This window comes from Cryptomeria japonica, chromosome 5, assembly GCF_030272615.1.
Source record: "Cryptomeria japonica chromosome 5, Sugi_1.0, whole genome shotgun sequence".
Taxonomy (NCBI): domain Eukaryota; kingdom Viridiplantae; phylum Streptophyta; class Pinopsida; order Cupressales; family Cupressaceae; genus Cryptomeria; species Cryptomeria japonica.
Genome location: NC_081409.1, coordinates 879,984,800 through 880,008,532, shown reverse-complemented (window position 1 = coordinate 880,008,532; position 23,733 = coordinate 879,984,800). Strand labels below are relative to the sequence as shown.

At 33.6% G+C, this 23,733-nt stretch overlaps 1 protein-coding gene across 1 annotated transcript; it reads left to right on the top strand.

The window, feature by feature from the left end:
• Positions 1-9,632: 9,632 nt before the first annotated feature.
• On the top strand, positions 9,633-11,066 carry LOC131058741 (UPF0481 protein At3g47200-like). Its single transcript, XM_057992384.1, has one exon. The coding sequence runs from the start codon at positions 9,633-9,635 to the stop codon at positions 11,064-11,066; it is 1,434 nt and encodes a 477-aa protein (XP_057848367.1).
• Positions 11,067-23,733: the final 12,667 nt, after the last annotated feature.

The following is a 23,733-nucleotide window of genomic DNA, read 5'->3' as shown; positions in this document are numbered from 1 at the left end:
CTTAGAGAAGGTATCATAGAAAAATGAGGACAAAATTGTTCTAGAACTCAAGGAAAACTAGAAGATCCTGAAGGGTACACTTGACAAAATGTATAATAGAAGCCAAGAAATGGTGATAAAAATTTCAAATTCTCTTAAAGCTATACAAGATGAAATTGATCAAAGGAAATCCAAATGGAAGTAGCATGCTCGTCCCCTTCTACGTTGGTGGAGCCCCTTGTTTCTATGGTCAAAGACATTCCTAATTATGGTACTCCTAACTCTACTAAGGACTCTAGTAAGAAAATTTACTTCTCTAATAAAGTCTGTGGTTTATGTAAGGGTTGGAAAGAAGGCAATGCCTCCATCTAGTAGACCATCTCTATGACTTTGGAATTTGGCTCATTTTGTTGGTTTTGGTGTAGTTTTTGCTACTAGTTTTGTCTCTAGTTTAGTTAGTGTTAGTGGTTCTCTATTGTTTCCTTATTTTTGGGGTTGTCTTTAGCTAGGTGTGCACTTCTCATGTGCTATAGGTGGAACCTTTTTTGTGGTTATGTAATGGTTCACTCCTAACCCATATTTATTAATCAAACATCACTACTAATTGTAACATCAGAGTACAAATTTTCTTGACACCAAAGTGATTAGAAATAAGCTTTATTGCTTCACATTAAAAAAGTACTCAAAAATAAAGAAAACTGCATTCTCCTTTTTTTTGTGATCTCTTTTCCTAGCTTTATCTTCGCCCTTTTATTTTCCAACACCACCTCTTCCTCTTTTAATGTGGTGTTAGTGCTCTAGCTTGCATCCTTTTTGCCTGTGCCAAAAGAGGAACTTGGGGAACATTATCATTGCAACAATCCTAGTAGACATGTACATACAATGTGGAAGCATATACTAGACATGTGAGCTATGTGCCAAGATGCCCTAGAGAAATGTGGCCTCAAGGCTGCCATGATAGTAGGAAGTGTGCAAAATGGATTTGCAAGAAAGGCTTTAGAAAATCTCTAATAAAAACACTTAGCTGATGAATCACACCTTCATACAAAAATAGAGCTTGAAAAATCACAGAATAATGGATTGTGATGGTTTCTAAAATCAACATTATGAAACAAAAATTCCATGTAAGCTACAAAAATAGGTCCCTTAATGAATAGGTTAACCATACCGAATTAATAACACAACCCCTTATTTGGGGTTTGTCCATTCATGTGAGTGGTTGAGAAAATGGGAGGGGCACCATGCCTTCACGTAGTGCCCATATTGGCACCCTGTCCAATGTTTTTCTTTCTTTTTCAATATTTTAATTTTAATCTTCCCACACTTGCACTATTCAACATGGCTAATGTTGACAAGGATGTGACACATATTAATAATTGATAAATATTGTAATAAAAAAAATGTCTATTAAATATTCATTTAATTTTATATTAGTAAATGTAGTTTGTTATATGCATTTGTAAATGCAATTTATTATATTTTTGTTGATAGAAAGCAATTTTAAATTTAATGTTTATTAAATATACTATTTTTTATAATCATTTTATTTATAAGATTAAAACTAATTATGAATATTTAATAATAAAAAATAAAAAGTTTAATAAATTTAGCATCAAATTTGAAATCTTGTCAAATTTGATTTCACATTCTTTTAAATAAATGATAATATGTAATAAATCTAAATTTTTAAATAAGATTTTTTTAAATTATTATTAATCATTTATTCAATTAATTTTCTTCACAAATTTTATTCTTTATGATTGAAGTTCCTTATCCTCATTCCATTACTATATTCTTCTTCTACTAATTTATTCATCCTCGCCTCTTAATATGAGAATATTCTGAACTTTCTTATATTTATAGAGTGAAATATAGCTCATCTAATTAATCTATTCGCAGTCCACTAACTTATCAATCTTATTCTCCGTCCACTAACTTATCAATCTTATTCTCCCTCCACGAATTTATTCTTTGTACATTTCAATCTAATTGAAAACTCCATGTCGGCGAATTAGGTGTTGTATGGCTTTCAAAAAAATTCTCTCCACAAAAATGAGGTCGAACAATTCTGACGAAAATTTAATCTGGTCAGGTAATTGCGTTTCAGAGTAGATTTGGTATGTCGAAGTTTAATGAGATGAGATGGCTGGAAGAAAGGAAAGCCTATCTCACTCTTGATTGGAAGCCCTATGAGGGTAAAACTCTCACTTTGGTGCAGCTAAAATTGGATGTGGACTCAGAAGTATATATAAGAAATTTAATTGCCGTGGAGATCTGTTCTCCAGACTACAAGCACAGAAGAATGACTGCATATTGTCAATTCATGTATGAGCTGTGCCAGACAGAGAAGGGAGTAGATGTGATGAGAGAGAAGGGCGTCATTATTGGTAATCTTTGGCACAGCAAACAAGATTACTGAGCGTCTCTAACCTCACAATTTACCAACCAGCGTGCAAAGCCATCAAAGAAACAATGGAAAAATTGAGCTGCTCCTATAAGAAACAGCACTGTATTCTTCTTACAAGTTTTTGGAATGAATTCTGGAAAGCTTACTGCGACCCAAGTCTTTTTGCTTGTTTAAACACTGTGGAGCATGATCAGCAGTGAATAGATTTTGACTTCTCGTTTATACTGTAATGTGTGCGCTAGAGGATAGTGAAGTTCTTATATTGCAATAGGCCTAATAAGGGTAAGTTAGAATTGAGATGTATTTATTGTAATATGTTTAATAAGGGTGTGTCAAATTGGGCCGCGGTTATTCAGGCTTCAAAATGGACTTTTCGTACAGTGTGATAGCGACGTGTTAGTCAATCGTAGCCGTTTATTGCAAAATCGATGGTATAAAATGCACGACTAACATGTGTGTTAATCAATCCATATTGCCGTTTTGGAGCCAGAATAGACACGTTCGTCAAATTGAAATGTACTAATAAGGATAGTGAAGGATCTTATATTGCAACATGTTTAATAAGAATGTATTAAAGGATACTAAAATATTCTTATATTGCAATTATATCGTAACATGTTTAATAAGGTTGTGAAAGTTATCATTATAAAAAATGATTTAGAAGTGAAAATTCCACAAGTCACGAGTAAGAATGTCAATCTATCTAATGTTCTCATTATTGTATATTTTTTTTTCATAAAAAAATACAAACCTTATTATAAAGTAATAAAAAAGTAATTTACATTAAACACTATATCAAAAATGATCTAAAATGGTTCAAATGACTCTTGTATATAATGATTTACATACATTTCAAACTCTTGGGCATTAATCTGAACTTTTACGTTATGCAATAATTTCAAATCCTTTAGTAAATATTATTTTGTTTAATATTTAGGATAAAATATACTTACATTGAAAACAAAAGAGGGATAAAAATTTATTCAAAGCAAAGGAAAAAATAAAGAAGGGGCATCACACCGCCCTATCCAGAATTAGTAAGTTATCCAAGTGATGAGCCAAATCAAGGGGTAATTGGCTCCTATCAACAATATTCTAGTTTAAAATGCATTTAGAGGCCCATTTAGCCAAACAATCAACAACACCATTCCACTCCCTAGGAATATGCACAAAGGAAACAAAATCCAAAGAAGTGCACAAATGAAGAATCTGATGAACCACTAGAAGTAACCTCCAACTAGCCACCATAGGCTGCACCCAATTTAATAAATTCACAACCACCTATGAATCAAACTCACAAATGATCTTGCACCAACCACAAGCACAAGCCTACTCCACAGCAAATAAAAGAGCAAGAGCCTCCATAAAATTATTAGTATGATCCCTTTATAAACAAAGAAGATAAACTGAATAGTCCCCAAGCTATCTCAGCCAATGTCACCAATCCTAGCAGGGCCAAGGTTACCCCAAGAAGACCCATCTCTATTGATTTTCAAAACACCCTGCGAAGGAGGACTCCACTTCCCCTCCCTACTAATTTTTTGAAAAGGGTGTCGACATCTTTTTCTCATGAGCTGACATTGAGGAGGAGATAGATGAAGATGATTGTAGCATGTAATATCCCTTGGATCTGCAACTTTCGACATGCCACATTTCACTAAAACAGTTTCTCCCAAAGAGTGAAGAATTTTACACCACAAATGTTGGACCCCCACATGAACATTTTGAAAAATTTGCCGATTCCTTTCCAGCCATATATGCCAAATAATAAAGGAGGAACCCAAAGTCCAAGCAATTTAAAGAAAAGAAGTCTTAACAAGAGCCTTGCCCCATCGAACAAAAAATTCAGCCAAAGAAGAAACATGCTAGCAAGATTGGTTCCACACACCCCACCATAAATGCCAAATAAAATTAGTAAAGGGGCACCAGAAAAAGAGATGAGAGACAGTCTCCTCACCATTATAGCACAAGACACACCTAGAGGGACCCTGGAAGCCATGCTTGCATAAATTATCCCAAGTCAAACATCGATTGTGGACAACCAACCACATGAAAAAATTGCACTTGGGGCAAGAAAAATTGTACCAAACATGATTCCACCAAGGAATCTGAATGTCCCCAAAAGTCTGTCCCACCAACTCAACATAACTAGTAGAAATAGAAAACCTTCTAGATAAATCCCTACTCTCCCAAGCCAAAACATCATTCCCACCCAAGGTGGGACACTGACGAGACTCCAAAATATGAGATAGCTCTACTCTATCATCCTATGAGCCTCATGGAGGCCATTCAGAAGAATGTTTCCAACAGAAGCTAACCCCCAAACCATAATTATAAATAGTCTTGTACTAGTCCATAGTATGCCAACCAGGAGCACAAAAAGAATCACAAAGATGCTGAAGGTGGGGATGAGTAGAAATAATAGCAGGATGGCCATCCCAAGAATCTAGCCAGAAAAGAGCTTGTGACCTTGCATGAAAAATCCAAAAGAGACCATTCTTGACCAACTAAGCTCCTAATTTCAAAGTATTCTAGATCATAGAACCTCGTCCCACCAGGGGAAAGCGAGGAACATCAAATCTATTAACATTATTAAGATACTTGTGGTTGAGGATACGAGCCCATAGCTAATCTTGGCAAGTACACCACCGCCAATATAACTTAGCTGCAGGAACTTGCCCGTTCAAAATAGAAAAACGTAATCCAAGGCCACCTTCATTCTTAGGTTTGCACATAGTTTCCCACTTTTTAGAATAGATAAAGTGTAAAATTATTGTTAACAATTTTATTATTGAAGAGTATGATGTTTAAGTAGAGTGTAGAAAGATGGAACATATTGTGCATAAAAACTCTCTACATAGTCTATTATGTTTGCATCATGTTTGCAATAGTAACATTGAATGATTAGAAATAAAATTATCTCCAAAAATATAGTATACTAATCCTAAGGTCATACATTGACAAAAAAAATTGAAAGAATCTCATTTAATGTATTTTAATAGTATTACACTTGAGAATGAAATTAGTATAGCTAATAAGAATATTAAATTTGAGAATCAAATTATTATAACAATACTCAAATTATTGGAGCATATTTTCCTATAGAGCAATTGTTTGACTACCTATACAAAATTTTAAAAATTAAATAAAAGTACCCCTTTTTTAGCATTTGTTGGTAAAAAAAGAGGGTGGTGTAGTTGTCTCATCATTTAGGTGATCCTATCCCATATGGAAGGTTGATGACATTAGGTATATATTGAAGACAATAATGAAATCCATGATGAAAACTTGATCAATGTCTAGCTCATTACACATACTATAAATATATGTACCAAACATTGTCCTTGTGCTACCATGCTTGTATTTCAACTACACAAAATCCTTTCACAAGAAAATAATAAAAATAATTCTTGCAAAAAATAGTAAACAAAGAAAGAAGAAAAATCAATGAGGCACTCTTTCATTGCTAAAATCAAAACCTTCATCACAATGAAAATGGCATTTAAAATCATCCAAATTATCTCAAAAAAATCCTTCTCATATTTGGTTATATTGAGAAGGTATGCAACCATAAAATCACTTAAATAATAGAAATAATCAATGGAATATAGAAATGATGTGTACACCTTGCTACACAATGTGAAAAGTATTTTTTCATGAATATCCATGAGAATATAGTGGTTTCAAGCAAGGGTGTATATGTCCAATCTAAAGAGAGAATTTCAATTAGAATAAAAGATATGGAACTTTTTATAGAATTTATAATATATAGAAATTGACAAAAAGAGATATTTCTCAAAAATAAAATCAAACCGAAGATGTGAATTATACTCAAATTAATATAAAATCACATAGTTCATTTTAAAAGAATAAAAATTATACAAGATTTCCTTAAAAAATCACAATTCTCTATAATTACTACCATGTAATCTTCAAGGAAATAAAAATATATTTAATAACTATTTTGAGGACATACATAATCCTTAAAAAATAGAATAATTAGTACAATAAAATTCATATGCTCTCTACTTGTGATTTCTCTATTATGTAACAATTAAATGTACTATGTTTTTCTCTCTCAAAAAAATCATATGTTATCTACTTGTAATTTACTCATTGTGTAATGATTGAATGAATAGGCTATGTGGTTTAAAGAATTTAATTATTCTATTATACTAACTAAGAAATGATAGTTGTAGGATGCTTTTATTATATACTTGACAAACATCTAGTATAGTAAAATAGAAAGAAATGTCATATTACATGTTTATAGCTATAAAACATTGTTTAGGTAAAATAAGTCTAAATTAATTTAATATAATTTCATCCAAATACATTCGAAACATGCACATAGGATCAAACGATCATGAATTCGGCATATAATATATCTATGAAATAAAATATGAAATCCAAAAAATATGTACAGAATCATCTTCATTATAATGGTTTTATCTCATTTATTATCCATTTATTTTAATATGAGTAATTATGAAGAAGTTTTAAAAGTATAGTATCATTCTATAAATTTAAATGCTAACATGTTTTGATATCATCTATTAATTCAAAATTAACAATTATACTTAATTCACATATATTATTAATGATAGAAAATATAATAAAGTAATTATATGATTACTTCTAAAATATATCTTAAAAACTAAATAAATTACAAATGTAGAATAGTTCTATTATACACTTTTGCACATGTCTAACATGATTAATTATATATATATATAATATTTTTTAGAAGCAACATAAATCTAAACTATTATTTATTTGAGATCAAATGATTCTAAATTCAACTAATAAGATATCTATGAGATAAAATCTTAAATAAAAAAATTATATAAAAAATAAATAAACTCTCACCTATCATACATTTCATCTAATTATGATAATCATGAACAAGAAGTTTGTTATGGCAATTTTCCTCTATCCACCCATCAAAATGGCATCAAAGCCATAACATAATGGAGGAATTGAAATTGAAGAAGTGATTGTGAGAATTTTGTGGAGTCGCCATACTCATGGCCAAGGAAAAAAGAGATGTTATTGTCATTGTCGAGAGGAATTGCAATATTCGAGATATCATTATTATTTTTTAAGTCATCCAAAACCTACCGCTGCTTGATTAAAAGAATTGAGGTTTTGGAAGAAATGTCATCTCGTTAAAAACAGAGGTCGTAGCATCCAAAATGTGGACCAGAGGTACAATTTAAGCCACCACCATGTATAAGATAGTCAGTCAATACTAGAGAATATGATCATGCTCACAAAGAGTATAAAGGCAAGCTGCAACATTGAAGGCAGCCACCACGAGTCAGGTAAAATCGAAGCCATAGTTGCCAAGATAATTACATTTCTTGGAACTCTAGACATCTCTAGAATGAGTTGTATAGTGAGGAATCTTTCGTGTTCTTTCTAAAGTAGAGGGGTATTGAAAAGTTATAAAGCTGGGACTCTTACATTTCTTTTAGGCTTCCAAACAAGTTTACAGCTAGAAATAAATATTTTGAAAATGGAAAAAGATTCAAATTATCATTTAATTCTCTAAAAAAAAAAAACATAAAATTATTAAATAAATAAAAATTTAGATCTAGTGTGATATTTATTAAATAATTTTGAAAAATTATCTAGCAAACATAATTTGTGAGAAAAAATAATCTGTGGGTGAACTTTGTAACTTTAGTATCGACTACTTCAAGAGGCATGTATATAAGGACATTTTTTTTGGCTAGCGAGGCACGTAATTTTATTTCATGTTGAGCCACTCATGTCAACATACAATTCGTATGTATGGAGGGAGGTTAATCGTTAATTTACATTAGAGATCATTTGTGACATCCTATTAAGGAAATGTCTTAGGTGGCATGTTATCGTGGGAAGTTATGTTGTGTTTGGCACTTGGAGGAGACACTCTGCTTTCTTGGTAGATTTATTTTATGCTTCACTTCAATGGAGATAAATTCAAGGCTTCATGCAAAGAAGCATCATATTTCATTCTTGCGCAAGGTTTCAAAGGTAAGGTTAAAGGCTATTTTAAGAGTGAAGGATTTGGTTATGGTGCACATGTTATTCACATGGTTTTAGTGTCTGTTGTTTCTCTCTACACATCTCTATTGTCATGGTTATAAAGATATTCTTGTAATGTTTGTTGGGTTTTAATGATAAAATGGAGAACTGGAACTAGTTCAAATGGGTAGGCTGGTCTCAACAGTGAGCATAAAGTCTCATTAGAGAGTTGAACTCCGCTCTTTTCTTAAGATCATCATTCTTGGTTTAGGCTATCCTTTTAGCTATGGCATTTGGCTAGCATTTCAATGTGTTACTAAGTGGGTTTTATTTGACATTCTACAGTTGGTCCAAATATTGGGGAAATTTTTGACAATGACCGTCAAAATGTTAACATTCATTAATTTAGTCAATGTGCTCGCTTCTACTTTTGATTGTGTGTGCTTGTGTGCATCAATGTTTCGAATCACACTTGTGATCCATTCTTTGTGATTCATTAATTTATTTATTTTTTACATATTTAATAATTGACTTGTGTTGTATAAAAAATATTGTCTATAGAATATTAATTTATTAGTAAATGTAATTTGTTATATGTATTTGTAAATGTAATTTATTAAATGTTTGTTAATAGAATAATTTTGAATTTAATATTTAAAAAATAAACACTTTTGTGTGATCATTTTGTTTATATGATATTTTATATAAAAAATGAAAAACTTCATAAACTATATATTAAATCTTCTGATTTCAAAACTGATAATATATAATTAATTTAATTTTTAAATAAGATTTATTAATTAATTAATTATTCATTTATTTAATTTATTCTCTACGCAAATTTTATTCTTTATGATTGGAGTTTTTATCCTCATTCCATTCATATATTCTGCTTCTACTAATTTATTCATCCTCGCATCTTAATATGAGAAGATTCTGAGCTCTCTTCTATTTTTAGAATGAAATATAGCTCATCTAATCTATTCTCCGTCCACTAACTTATCAATCTTATTCTCCTCCTACTAAATTATTCTCCCTCCATTAACTTATTCTTTGTACATTTCGATCTAATTGAAAACTCCACGTCGGCGAATTAGGTGTTGTATAGCATTCAAAAAAATCTCTCCACCAAGAAGAGGTCCAACAATTCTGACTAAAATTTAATCTGGTCATGTAGTTGGGTTTCTGAGTAGATTTGGTCCGTCTCCAGTGCGATAAGTCCTGCCTGTCAAGTATGTCGAAGTTTAATGGGATGCGATGGCTAGAAGAAAGGAAAACCTATCTCACTCTTGATTGGAAACCCTATGCGAAGTCGCCTTGCATTTTCAGCGCATCACCGCCCTTGTTAAAAGAATGCGAATATGCGTATGTGCCTCGGATTGTTTCGATCGGCCCTTACCATTTCGGAAAGAAGGAGCTCAGAGAAATGGAAACATTCAAAGGCGATGCAGCACGTAGAGAGGTTTTCAGAATTCGGAAGGTAACTAATAATTCCCAATTTAAGTTCGAGCATGTGATTGATAAAATTAGGAGTAGGGAAGAGGAGATAAAGAGGTGCTATGATAAGGGAACACCATTCAACGGTGAGGTTCTGCTTTGGATGGTGGGTGGGGATGCTTGTTTCATCCTTGAATTTTTCAGAAATCACCTCTGTCGATTACATGATGACGACGGTGGTGATGGTGAGTCCTTTCAAGATGATTGTGGGTTGGCGCCAAAATTTCATCCCATTTTCGGAACCGAAACCGAGAATCCAGGGGTTAAGTCGGAGATCATGAAGGATTTAATCAAGTTAGATAATCAAATCCCACTCTTTGTCCTGGAAGATGTTCTTGATATGGAGATGAGGGATTCCCGAGCTGAACTTGACAAGTTGCTAAGGAAAGTATTCAATAAATTCTACTATCGGCCTTTCGAGTTTTGTGCAAAGGGAGCATCACGGAAACGGAGCCATATCCTGGATATATATCATCACACGTGCCTTGGAGTTGTGGCACCCGAAAATGAAAAGGAAGTGAAACTCAACGTTCAGTGCTCGCCTCTTGGATGTGCTCTCCAACAATACGAAAACTTGCCAATTCATATTGGGCGTGAGAGATGGGAGGAGTGGTGCCTAAAGATTCCATCTGCGGTTCAATTAAGGAATGGAGGAGTGAAATTCCAGGCCAATGGTAAAACTTTAGACGACATTAGATATGAGGGAAAAACTCTTACTCTGGTACGGCTAAAATTGGATGTGGACTTAGAAGTATACATAAGAAATTTAATTGCCCTGGAGATCTGTTCTCCGGACTCCGAGATTAAAGGAATGTCTGCATATTGTCAGTTCATGTATGAGCTGTGCCAAACAGTTAAGGGGGTGGAAGTGATGAGAAAGAAGGGCGTCATTATTGGTAATCTTTGGGATAGCAAACGAGTCAGCCAACTATTGAGCGTCTCCAACCTCACAATTTCCCAACCAGCGCGCAAATCCATCAAAGAAACAAGGGCAAAACTGAGCAGCTGCTATAAAACGCAGCGCTCTATTCTTCTTACAACCCTTTGGAATGAATTCTTGAAAGCTTACGGTTCAAAACCATGGATGCTGGTTGGAGGCTTTGGAGCATTTATTGTCCTCTTTCTTACTGCTATCCAGGGCTTTTGCTTGTTTAAAGACTGTGAAGCATGATCAACGGTGATAGTTTTTGAGTTCTCTTATATACCGTAATGCGTGTGTTTTTCTTCCGTGTAATCCATAATAAACTAGAGCATAGTGAAGGTTCTTATATGGTAATATGCCTAATCGGGATTACTTCCTGATCTATGACTGTATGGTTCTATCATTATCTACCGAGATGTTTCTTAGTCATTATGAATTCTGTAACGTTTACGGTTCAAAACCATGGCTGGTGGTTGGAGGCTTCGGAGCAACCATTGTCCTGTGTCTTACTGCGATCCAGGTCTTTTGCTTGTTTAAACAGTGAGTCAACCGTGAGTAGTATCTGAGTTCTCTTTTATATCGCTATACATGTGGTTTTCTTCCGGGTAATCTATGATAATCTAAGCATACTGAAGGTCCTTATATGGTAATATGTTTAATGGGGATTTCTTCCTCATCTAGACATTGAGTATGGGTTCTACCATTATCCACCAAGATGTTTCTTAGTCATTGCATTCATCTCTATAACTTTCAATGGTGTATCTGATATTCTTAGTCATTCCATTCATCTCTATACCTTTCAATGGTGTATCTGATATTCTTAGTCATTGCATTCATCTCTATAACTTTCAATGGTGTATCTGATATGAACAACAGTTGATAGACATGTATGCTTTTCTATTAAAATAAAAACAATGATTATTGTATCAGTGTGGATGGTTTAAATCACATACATTAAGCTTTGATTTTTAGGCTTAAAAATGTTAAACAATCAAAATTGATTGAAATTTTCTAGACTTAATATGTTGCGTAGTGTGTCGTTTAAGGCTGGCCCTATGGAATGTAGAAACTTGCAATATGACTGATAGATTTAATGATCATGTTATAGACTTTTTTACTTTAAAATTATGTAAGGAAAAAATAAAATTCTAAAATAGCTTTTTTAATTATATAAAAGATAATATAAAATATATGTAATTTATTAAATGTATTTTTATAAGATGGGAATTAGTAAAAAATAAATTTTTTTGAAGTAATTATAAAAAACTATTACAATTAAATATTATGTTTTATAGTTTAAATTATATTCTACCTCAAACTTATTAGAACTAAATTGTATCATGTTTGAAATTTAGAATTTTCCATTATCAGTAATCTCAACATGAATGTGTCTTACAGGATGTGTTGGAATTGAAGTACACTTCTTGATAAAATTTGAAAGGTTCCATCATAAAAGGGCAAGTAGCTCACTGATGGAAAATATCACTAACCACAAGTAGGTTCTTTGTTTGGATGTCAATCTATCCAGTATTCTCATTATTGTAACTATATTTCCTTAAATCCTTATTGCAAAGTAATAAAAAACAAAATTAAAACTAAATCTATTTTAATATACTTTAAATGACTCAAATAACTCTTGTATGTGATAGCGTACATAGATTTCAAACTCTTGGGAATAAATCTACACCTTTACATTGTACAATAATTTGAGTTCCTTTAATGAACATCAAATAACTCAATATTTAAGAAAAAATATCTATATCAAAATATTTTAAATGAATCAAATAACTCTTGTATGTAATAGCATACATACATTTCAAACTCTTCAAGATAAATCCACACCTTGACATTGTACAATAATTTGAGCTCCTTTAATGAACATCAATTTATTCAATATTTACGAAAAAATAGACTTACATTAGTTATCAATTTTTAGTAGCAATACAATGTCAAATTAATGTTGACAATTTGACTATTGAAGAGTGCAATGTTTAAGTGGAGTGTAGAGATGGGAAGCCTTGTGCAAAAACCCTTTTTCGTAGTCCAGTACGTTTGTATCATGATTGCAATAGTAACATGAAATTGATAAATAAAACAAATATCTAAAATAATTAATATTTGTATCCTAAGATCATTGATTGACAAAAATTATTAAAATAATATAATTCAATATATTTTAAGAATATTAAATTTGAACTTGGAAAATGTTCAAAAACGCAAACAGATCTTATGGTGCAGAATAATGAGGATGAAATATCTAGATAATGAGAAGCCAAGAAGGATTCTCAAACAATGCAACACTAGTGGCGGGCTCTAATAGGGGAAAGACTGAAAAAATATGAAATTCTTAGACAAATTTTTTGCCCCATTTGTAAGCAAAGTGAGGACACTGCAAACCACCTTCTCTTGTGGTGTTTGTATGCCAAGACACGTTGGGATTGGCTCCTTTCTTCCTTGAATGGTCAATTGCTTGGAATGAATTCCTATTTGGAACGCTATTAGGATGACCCACTATGAGTTTGATCTCATTGTGGGGAAATACTTGGATCATTGCTCCATCTATGGTTGTAGGGCATATTAGGAGAGAGAGGAATAGGAGAATATTCAATGAAAAAATATTGATAGAGGAGAAGATTATCAACACAATCGAAGATGAAATCTATGAATTAGCAAATGCCAAGAGATACGACAGGAAGGTAAAATTTATTTATGAATGGGATAAATATATGCAGTCTATCTAAACATCACTCAAACCTCTAAACATTGTAATCACAGGTAGAGGTGGTAAAAGAAAATAAGCTAGATGGTTAAAACCAAAAGATAATAGACACAAGCTTAAATTTGATGGTGCAACCAAAGGAAATAGGCTAGATTTGGATATATTAATCGAGATTATGGGAGCAAGTGTGTATGGGTTTTATATGGCTCAATTGGGGGGCCTTCAGTAATGAAGTAGAAATGATTTCTCTAGCTAGGGGTATAAAGATAAAGGGATCAATTCAATAGATATTGAGGGTGATTCTCAAATAGTGGTTAATATACATAATAAGAAGATCACAAAATTTGGAAACTAGACCAATTATTAAGTTAGATTACGGTTGGCCTAAGTACCACAAATAATTACAATATTAGTCATATATAGAGAGAGGCTAATTATGTAGTATATTATATAGAAAATTTGGGAGTGAGGTCAAATTAGAAGGAGGTTGGCATGAACAATCTAGAACCCTGGCCTGAACTTATAGAAATAATATGTAAATATTGTGAGCTTCCCTAGACTCATGGTAAAAAAGGTGTGGGGCAATATTTTCTCTCTGAAGAAAAGTGATTGACTTGAGATAGAATAGTAAAAAGCATAAATGTATGAGTCGAGCAATCCTATCAAGAAGTACTAGAACTTTTTTATTTCATTGAAAAGGTCATACTTTGTTGATTCAATTGACATGATGATTATTAAAATGACATTGAAGTTAGAAAATCGTAAGATCTCATGAGATTTTGGAGGATTTTATGGTACTTGTATCTAAATTAGATTGAAATCCCTTCTTGAGGTAGTGTGGTGTTTTGGTCCAAACACTAGATGGCAGGGATTTTTTCCTCACAAACTGAGGAATCGCTTTAAATAGCCAAAACAAGATCAGTTAGATACATATAAATTGAAGATCATTGAAGTAGAAGGAATTGCATGCAAGAAGCATTATGGTGTGTTGTGCAGATGCTAGGACAAGGAACAGGATGAACAACTAAGAATAATTTTTTATATTGATGAGGACTACCTTATTTTGGCCATCAAGAGTGTTTTAGGAGACAACTCCTCATCTAGTGACCATTTCCATGATGGAGTTATTTTTGAAATATTCTTTGGGATAGTTATTATGGCCACTAAACAAGAGTATAAGGGACCTCACTTTGCAAATAAGATAGTAAGAGAAGACTTAAGAGAGGCAATAATCACTACAATGACAAAGATTATTTCCACCTAAAGAAAGGGATTTATTGATGAAATATTTTATGTGAAGGCTATAGAAAAGAAGATCTCAGTGGCTAAGGAATTCAAACTATATAGGGCAGAGCTCGACATTGAAAAAGACTTTGGCTATGTCACTTTTATAAAAGAAATGACCAATGTTGATTCAAATTTTTAAATTGAATCAATAGAAAGTGAAATATATGTTTTGAATCTTCAAATGATGTAAACTAATAAAATGTATATGCTTTTGTTTTTTTAATGTTTGTAATTTTTATTAAAAATTAAAAAAATTATTTGAATATAGTTATGTATAAAGTAAACACTATAATTTAGTTGCTGATAAAATGTTGAAATTAAAGTTACACAAGCTGCCACACTCTATTTAATAAATTTTACTTTTTTTGCTTCAATTTTTTTGTGTATATTGATAACTTGAAACTCTAGTGCATGGATATAGTTTTTACTATTTTTTATAAATATATATTTGTCAATAAATTTGAAAAGTTACGTGTACTAAAATATAACTTTTTCCATTTTCCGCCACCTTTCTTATTCATTATTTATCCAAATTAAAAAAAATATATATATATATCAACTTGGCATAGATTATTTTCTCTAGTGCATCATATTTTTTTCAAAAATTTAAATAAATTTTAGTATTTTTTCTTGTTATGATAATCAATCATATATTTAAATGCTAATGACCTACTTTGACCTACTTTCAATAAAAATAGAATATAAAATATGAAAAGAGATATATTTTGGAATATTCACCTATAGATCTATAAAAGGGAATTTTTACATTTCAAAAAAAAAAATCTTATTTATAAGAGTAGGAGTTGTTGAAACATCAAGTTTTTCATAAAAAAAAAATGTTTTGGTAATTAGACCCAAAGCGATATAAAACATACATTTAGTAGATGGGGCACCCAAAGGAAATCCTAGGCTGGTTGGTTGTTGGGGAGTGGCGAGGAACCATTTGGGTTTAGTCTCTATGGTCGCTCACTTTGGGCACCCAAACTAACCATTTTGTGGAGGCCAGTGCTGCCTACATAGGATTACACATGGCGAGCAAGGAGGGGTTCAAACGGGTCTAGCTGGAAAATGACTCGCTTAACATTGTCAAATACATTAAGGGATGTACGGTGCCTAGCTGGACTACTTCAAACTTAATCAAGGATTTCCTTGAAATGATAGCCAACCTGGAGGATTTCAAGATCTTGCATGTCTTCTGGGAAGGAAACAAATCGGAAAATCATTTGGCCAACTTGGCGGTGGGTAATGTGGTGGTTAAATGATGGAGAGGAAAGGAAATTTTCTCGAAACTCTATGTGACCTGGCAAGAAATCATGTCGAGATCTTCAACCTTTCCAATGAAATTTATGATGAAAGATTACATGATGGGATTGGAGCCGTTGGGGTGGTATTTAATTATTACCACTATTTTATCTGTTTCTAGTTTGGTTTCTTCATAGTTTTTCTGAATTGCTCAAGCTATAGAATAGGAGGTGAAAAGAATAGGTTTGAACCCACAACCTATGATAAGTGGCAGAAGAATAAGGAGGTTTTGGAGGAAATTTTTGACGGTGGGATTGTACCCTTTTTGGAGAGGCTACATGGTCATTCTGCCATTACTACGAAAAACTTTGTTAAAGGTTGGAATAAGGGTGTGTTGACTGTCTTTGGTGCGAAGTTTCAAGTCGACGAAACCTTGGTTGCCACTGATATTTTTTTGGATATGAAAGGAAAGAAATTCTATGGAGACGGGAAGTCGGGTGAGGAGGCTATTATTGCCTTTTATGATAAGGAAAAGGAATGACAGAGGGTTACAAAAAATGGCGGATGATGACTATTACAGGAAAGAGTTGATTTCCCTCTGGGATAATATGGAATAATTCATCATGAGGTACATCACCCTGGATGGTAGATATGTTAGCATTTTCTCACATCATTTTACTATATCTTAAATCATTTTAGGCATGGTAGATTTATATCCATCCCCTTCTATTTGGTTTCGTCCTTGGAGAATATTTTAGTTAAACATTTTGAAAACCAAGATAACCTTGTGATTCATGAAGGGCTTATCTTGTTGATTATGGAATACGTCCAAGCTCATGAAATGAAACCTCCCCAAGGATAAAACTCATATTTCCTCCTCTAACCCTGATGTGCAGTTGGTTTTTGAGACAAAGATGGATTAGGATGGCAGTGGTACTGCCATGGATTGGTATGATATCAATGATATGGAGGACCCTGAGTATTGACCAAAGAAAGAAGGGGAGCTTATGGTGACTCCGGGAACTAACAGTAATAGGAAAATAAATCCTCCAAGGTGGGTGGCAAGTAAGTTCAAATCTAGCAGTAGGAAAATGAAAGACCTGGAGCCCCCCACCAAAAAAAAAATGAAATTAACCAAATCTGGTGTGTCCCAAGTCTTGGTCTACAAGATTAGGTTGGATATCCCTATCAATGTGGATGATGAGAAATGGGAGTTTATGAATAAGGAAAATAAAGGCGAGGAAAAGGAGGAGAGGGTGCTGGGAAATATACTATTGGAGGCTACTAGAAGTCGGGAGAACTACTAGAAGTGGGTGGATAAGGAAATTCGATCACTGAAAGATGGGATTAAGTTAATTGTTGAGACTTTCACGGAATCCCTAGGCCTAGTAAAATTGAGAAGATCATGAGTATGATCCAGAAATTTTATTAGGATGTTGAAACTATGAAGGTTGACCATGAGCTCAGAATTGAGAAGCTAGAAGAGGATGTGAATGACATCAAGGAAAACCTAAACAATCTGGTCAAAATTAGTAGGCAGATGATGAACAATAGTGCTAATGGTTTAGAAAAAAATAACTCCATGATGACTAATTATAGAACCAGGATGATAGGGAGATTGAGTGAGAAGTTACTCAATGAGCCTAAATTGGTCTAATTATCAAATGGACCCAAGGTTATGCTTCTTTTTTTTTATTATATTCTATTTGTGTTGGCAACATCCAACTAAACTCTAACACCCACACTTATCCTCAAACAACCTCATTATTGCGTGTTATGCAACATTGTTCTTGTTTGCTTTCTCAAGTTACAAAGGAAGTTACTCTTGCACCGCACACTAAGCTTCCAAAATATTTTATAATATCTATCCCATCACTTTGAGCTACTTTCTAACTCTTCCCTACAATATCATTACACCAAACACTTTCCATACAACATTAAAATGATTAAAAAAACACTGTCACTATCAAACCACCATTTTTCCTGCACTTTGCAAGGTTAGATCACCATAGAAAACTTCATCAATGCATATATCAACCTCTAATAATATTTTTTAGCCATGTTACAAGATGCCAAAGTATGAATGTGTTCATAAAGAAAACTTGGATTCACAAAGGCATTAATTTCCCAAAACTGGGCACTTGCTGCCAACCACTACTTCAACACACTTGGACATTAATAACTTCCAAACCAGAAAAGAATAGTCAAGTTACTTTAGTGGAATTTTAGACAACTAGATTAAGAGAAACATATAAAACATTCATAAACATCCAACGATGAAATAAAAAGTTATCATCTCTGCATCGAGACCAATTTTGACTATCATAAATCTGGAAAATGTATGTTTGCTGCCAACTAAAGTTAACACACAATTGCAAGATGAAAAGCACACTGTTTGGAGCTCCAAATGAATCCAAAACCCCTTGAATTATAGTGCATACATCTTCCTCAATTTTTTTCACTCAATTGACCTTTGAGCACAAACTTGTTTGAGTCTTTCTCAAATTTGCTAGCCAAGTTCATCTCCAACTTGCCTAGCATGGACTCAAAAACACTTCCTTTGCACAACCCTAACTAAAAGATGAATCATATACACTGCACATGAGCAATAAAACTTGTCTAAGTCCATCCATGGGAGCCCAAACCTGGAATTAAACAAGTTGATGCATTTTGGAGGCCAAAACCCTTGACAAGGCAACAAAAGAGCCAAAAATGAAACTTTTTGTACAACCCACTTCCAAACACAAAAAATACAATCTAATTACATGAATAGCATTTAATATACACTAAAATAACTTACCAAAAGGTTCAGCACAAAAATAAGAAGTCCCAGTATGGGCTGCTATACAAATGGAGTGCAAAACATGAGAAAAAACATGAAAATTGTTGCTCTTTTGATTGATTATGATAGAAAGTACAAAATCCAACCCTATAAAAAGAAGAGGGAGGAATATATATAGTATTTTGAGGTAGTTAAAAATTCTTGTATGGACATAAGGCATTTTTGTCTTCTTTTTAGAAAAAAGTATCTAAAATGACAACTTTTGTTGTTCCAAATGGCAATTTGAGCAACCTAACACAAGCAACCTTCAAAAATCACCTAAAAATGATTTAAAAAACTTTATAAACATGTTTGAATTCTTTCAAAATCATGCGTAAGCCTATAAGGCAATTTTCCACTTATAGCCCTTTTAGGCCTAGAAGCACAAATTGACAATTGAAGCCCTAAGAAAGAAAAATTGATCTCTCAAGCACAAAATGAGATCAAACACTCATGAAATGACTAAAAAAAACCTATGACAAAATTAAAAACCTATTACAAGGCTTACAAACACTTAAGCATGAAAATACTAAAAATGGAGAGTAAAGCATGACTAGGTGCTCCTGCACCATACTCCCCCAAAGACAAAGAAGTCATGTGACTCCTTGAGGAATTAAAAAAGAAGGAATTATAGACTTAGATAAATCAGATTCATGTATCCAAGTGGCTTCTAAAATTGGTTTATATTTCCACTTGATAAGATGCTCCATGTACACTTGATGGCGAGTCTTCTTGTACACTCTTGAGTCCAACACCTTTTTAGCTTGAGGAATGGATGGAGGAGGTAAAGGCAAGTTTGAAAGTGATTGGTACATGTTTGAAACTCTTCCATTCTCTTGAGGAAGTGGACCCTTGAATGCTATCAAATCTGAAACATTAAAAATAGGAGACAAAGAAAGATCAGTAGGTAAATCAATTTTGTAAGCATTAGTACCATACTTAGCCAATATTTTGCAAGGACCTATCCTCCTGATTTGGAGTTTGTTGGGAACTCCTTTTTTCAATATGGACTTGTTCAAATGAACCATGGCATAATCACCAATAGAAAACTGAATGTCCCTCTTTGTTGCATCCACTCGGTCCTTAACCTTTTGAGTAGCTTCTTGAAGAGACTTCCTTACTTGGGCATGAACTTCTTTCATGGATTGGGCCATGTCATCTGTTGTTCCACTCTTCTACAGAAAATCACCAAGATCTCTCAACTCCATAATACCCCTTGGGAGCATACCATAAACCACCTGAAAAGGACTCTTGCCAGTTGACCTATTCGCACTATCATTGTAAGCCAATTCTTCCTGTGGAATGAGCTGATCCCAACTCCGTCCATACTCCTTTGTCAAGCACCTTAAAAGATTTCCAAGAGTCCTATTTACCTCCTCAGTTTGGCCATTAGTCTGAGGATGGTAAGCAGAACCAAAAGAAAGATTAGTGCCCAATCTCTTCCACAATGTTTTCCAAAAATGACCAAGAAATTTGACATCCCTATCTGAAACAATACTTGTAGGTAAGCCATGGAATCTAACTACTTCCTTAAAAAAAAGATAAGCAATATGGCTTGCATCATGTGTAGTCTTACAAGGAACAAAGTGTGTCATTTTACTAAATCTATCAATAATAACAAAGATGCTATCAAAACCTGCTTTAGTTCTAGGCAATCCTACTACAAAATCCATACTGATGCAATCCCAAGGTCTAGTAGGAATAGGAAGAGGCTGATATAAACCAGCATTGGAAGAGGTACCTTTGGCTTTCTGACAAACCATACACTGCTCCACATACCTCCTAATATCACGCTGCATCTTAGGCCAATAGTAGAAACGTTGCACCAATTCTAAGGTCTTGTTGAGACCAAAATGTCCACTCAAACTCCCATTGTGTTTTTCTTGAATCAAATTATCCCTCATGGAGCTCTTGGGCACACACAACTATCCACCTTTAAACAACAAGCCATTCTGCAAAGTATAATCAGCATAATCATGATGGAAATGGTTCTCAAAATCTGAACAAACTTTATATATAGCAGCGAAGTCATCATCATCAGAATACATAGTCTTAAAGCAATCAATACCAATACTTTGTAATGTACCTCCTGCACTGTGAGAAGCCTTCTACTAAAAGCATCTGCTACCTTGTTACATTGGCCCTTCTTATGCTTAAGAGTAAAAGTATAAGACTGTAAGTATTCAACCCATTTAACATGCCTATGACTGAGCTTATCTTGTGAATTCAAGAAACTTAATGCCTGATTGTCTGTGTAAACAACAAATTATTTAGGAAGGAGATAGTGTCTCCATTTCCTAAGTGCCTGTACTAATGCATACATCTCCAAATCATAAGATGAGTACTTTTTCTTGGCATCATTTAATTTTTCACTAAAGAATGCAACTAGTCTATTTTCTTGACTCAAAACTGCACCTACAACAATATGACTAGCATCACATTCAATAGTAAAAAGATTATCAAAACTAGTAAGTATGAGTACTGGTTGTGAAGAAACTTTGGTTTTCAGAATTTCAAACCCCTTGTTGGCTACATTTGTCCACTGAAATTTTACCTCAACACCCCCTTTGATGGTATCCAACATTGGAGCACAAATCTCACTAAAACCGTTGATGAACTTTCTATAAAATTGTGCTAGGCCATGAAAGCTTCTGACATCACTTGTTGTTCTTGGAGTTGGCCAACTTGTTATGGCTGCAACCTTAGATTGATCCATTTTCAGATCTCCACTTGATACAACAAAACTGAGATAGACCAATTCTTGCTTCATAAAATCACACTTTTCAAGATTTATGGTTAGCTATTCATCAGATAACTTTTGCAATACAATAGCTAAATGCTTCAAGTGCTATTCTTTAGTCCTACTAAAAATGAGAATATCATCTAAGTAGACTGCAATAAGCTTGCCAATAAAATCATGCAAAACTTCATTCATTCATCTCATGAATGTGTTGGGAGCATTAGAAAGACCAAATGGCATAACTAGCCACTCATAGAGGCCCTCATTTTTCTTGAAGGCGGTTTTCCACTCATCACCCTCCTTGATTCTAATCTGATGGTAACTGTTTATGGTGAAAATGGATACAACAATAACGATATTGAAAGGCTAAATGAATTCAACCACAAAACCCTAGCCTAACAACAACAAAGATCCACCATAACATATGAAGATTACCTAAGACAATGCAAATCAAATGAAATCACAAAGATTATACCATCACATGTCCAATAGGGTTTGGATCTCCATTCTTCCTATCTCCATTGATCTTGTTTGATATATTTTCTCTCAGATTTTATGTGCACAAGAGCTCAACAAAGAATGGAATGCGGTTGCAAGTAGGATCACATATGCCAAGTAGTCAATTGATCAAGTAGTTAGGTAATTAGAATGATTGATTAGGGTTTGATAATGAAGGAAGCATCTCCTTATATAGAAGACACTATAAGAAATGGAGGGATAAGATTGAGAGGTGTAAAAGGAGGTCGGCTATGATTAGAGGGTAGGTAAAAGAAATAATAAAATAATGAAAGGGGTAGGTAGTGTATGAATTAAGAGATGAATGACATGTGTCATGGGTAGAAAAAGGTTAATGAATTAATTAAATAAATAAAGATTTATATAATTAATAGAAGAAGTGGGATCAATTAAATAAATAAGATATTTATTTAATTTAGGAAAAGGATAATTTAAATAAATAAATGTATTTATTTAAATGAGAAATAAGGCTAGAAGAGGATAAATGAATTAATTAAATAAATAAAGATTTATTTAATTAATAGAAGAATTAAGCTTAGATAATTAAATAAATAAAATATTTATTTATTAGACATGGCAATTTTGGGTGTCTACATTTTGCCCCTCTTTGAGACAATGCGGCTTGTCGTGTTGTTTCAAAGAAGATAATATGAACTGATACAGAGTTGCCCCAAGATGGGAATGATATGCCCCCTCGAGAGATTGGATGAAAATGTCTGAAAAGATCGCAGACAATCTCTCGATAAGAAAGAAAGGCTAGAATGGACTGACCAGATAAAGTGACAAAGTCACGGGATAACGAAGACTGACATAGGAGACTAGGGCTAGGGTGGTCTATAAGATAGACCACGAGGGGAAAAAATCCTCATTGTCATCCACACATCCAAGAGATCAGAGTGCAGAGCAAGATAGAGCAGCAGCAGGCAGCAGCCATGGCAATGGCTCATAGATTCGATCGCGTTCGCCGATTTCAGAGGCCAGCAAATGCAGGAGAGCTAGTGAGTACCGCAAAACCTTCTTGTACTTTGATGCATTTATTGTTGTCATTAATGCATACTAGGTAATGTAATAAATGCGCGTTTATGTCAGGAAAGTGCATTTGTGTCCAAAAAATGTGAATTTTTGTCTTCTAGGTCAAATCGACAGTTTTGTGATGAACATACGCTATCGATTGGATAAGTTGCTGAGAGGATACACTCAAGCAGGTCCTCTAGGGAAAACTAGGATAGCAAATAGGGCTAGGATTGACAATTCTGTGATAGAACATACAGTACCAATTAGGAAACTACTCAAGAGGATTCACTCAAGCATAGGCCCTAGGATAAGACAGATCAAGGCACTTTGTGATGAACAGTGAGTACCAAGATATAGTACTTTGTGATGAATAGGGAGTGCTAAAATATGAGCAGCACTTTGTGATGAACAGTGAGTGCAAATGTGAGCAACACTTTGTGATGAACAGGGAGTACCACTAGGATAGAAGCAACACTTTGTGATGAATAGTGAGTGTCACTAGGACTAAGATTATTGATTTGTGTGACCGCAGGAGTATTTGCCTATGTTGGAGTCGCGAGAGAGATTCCCGTCGACT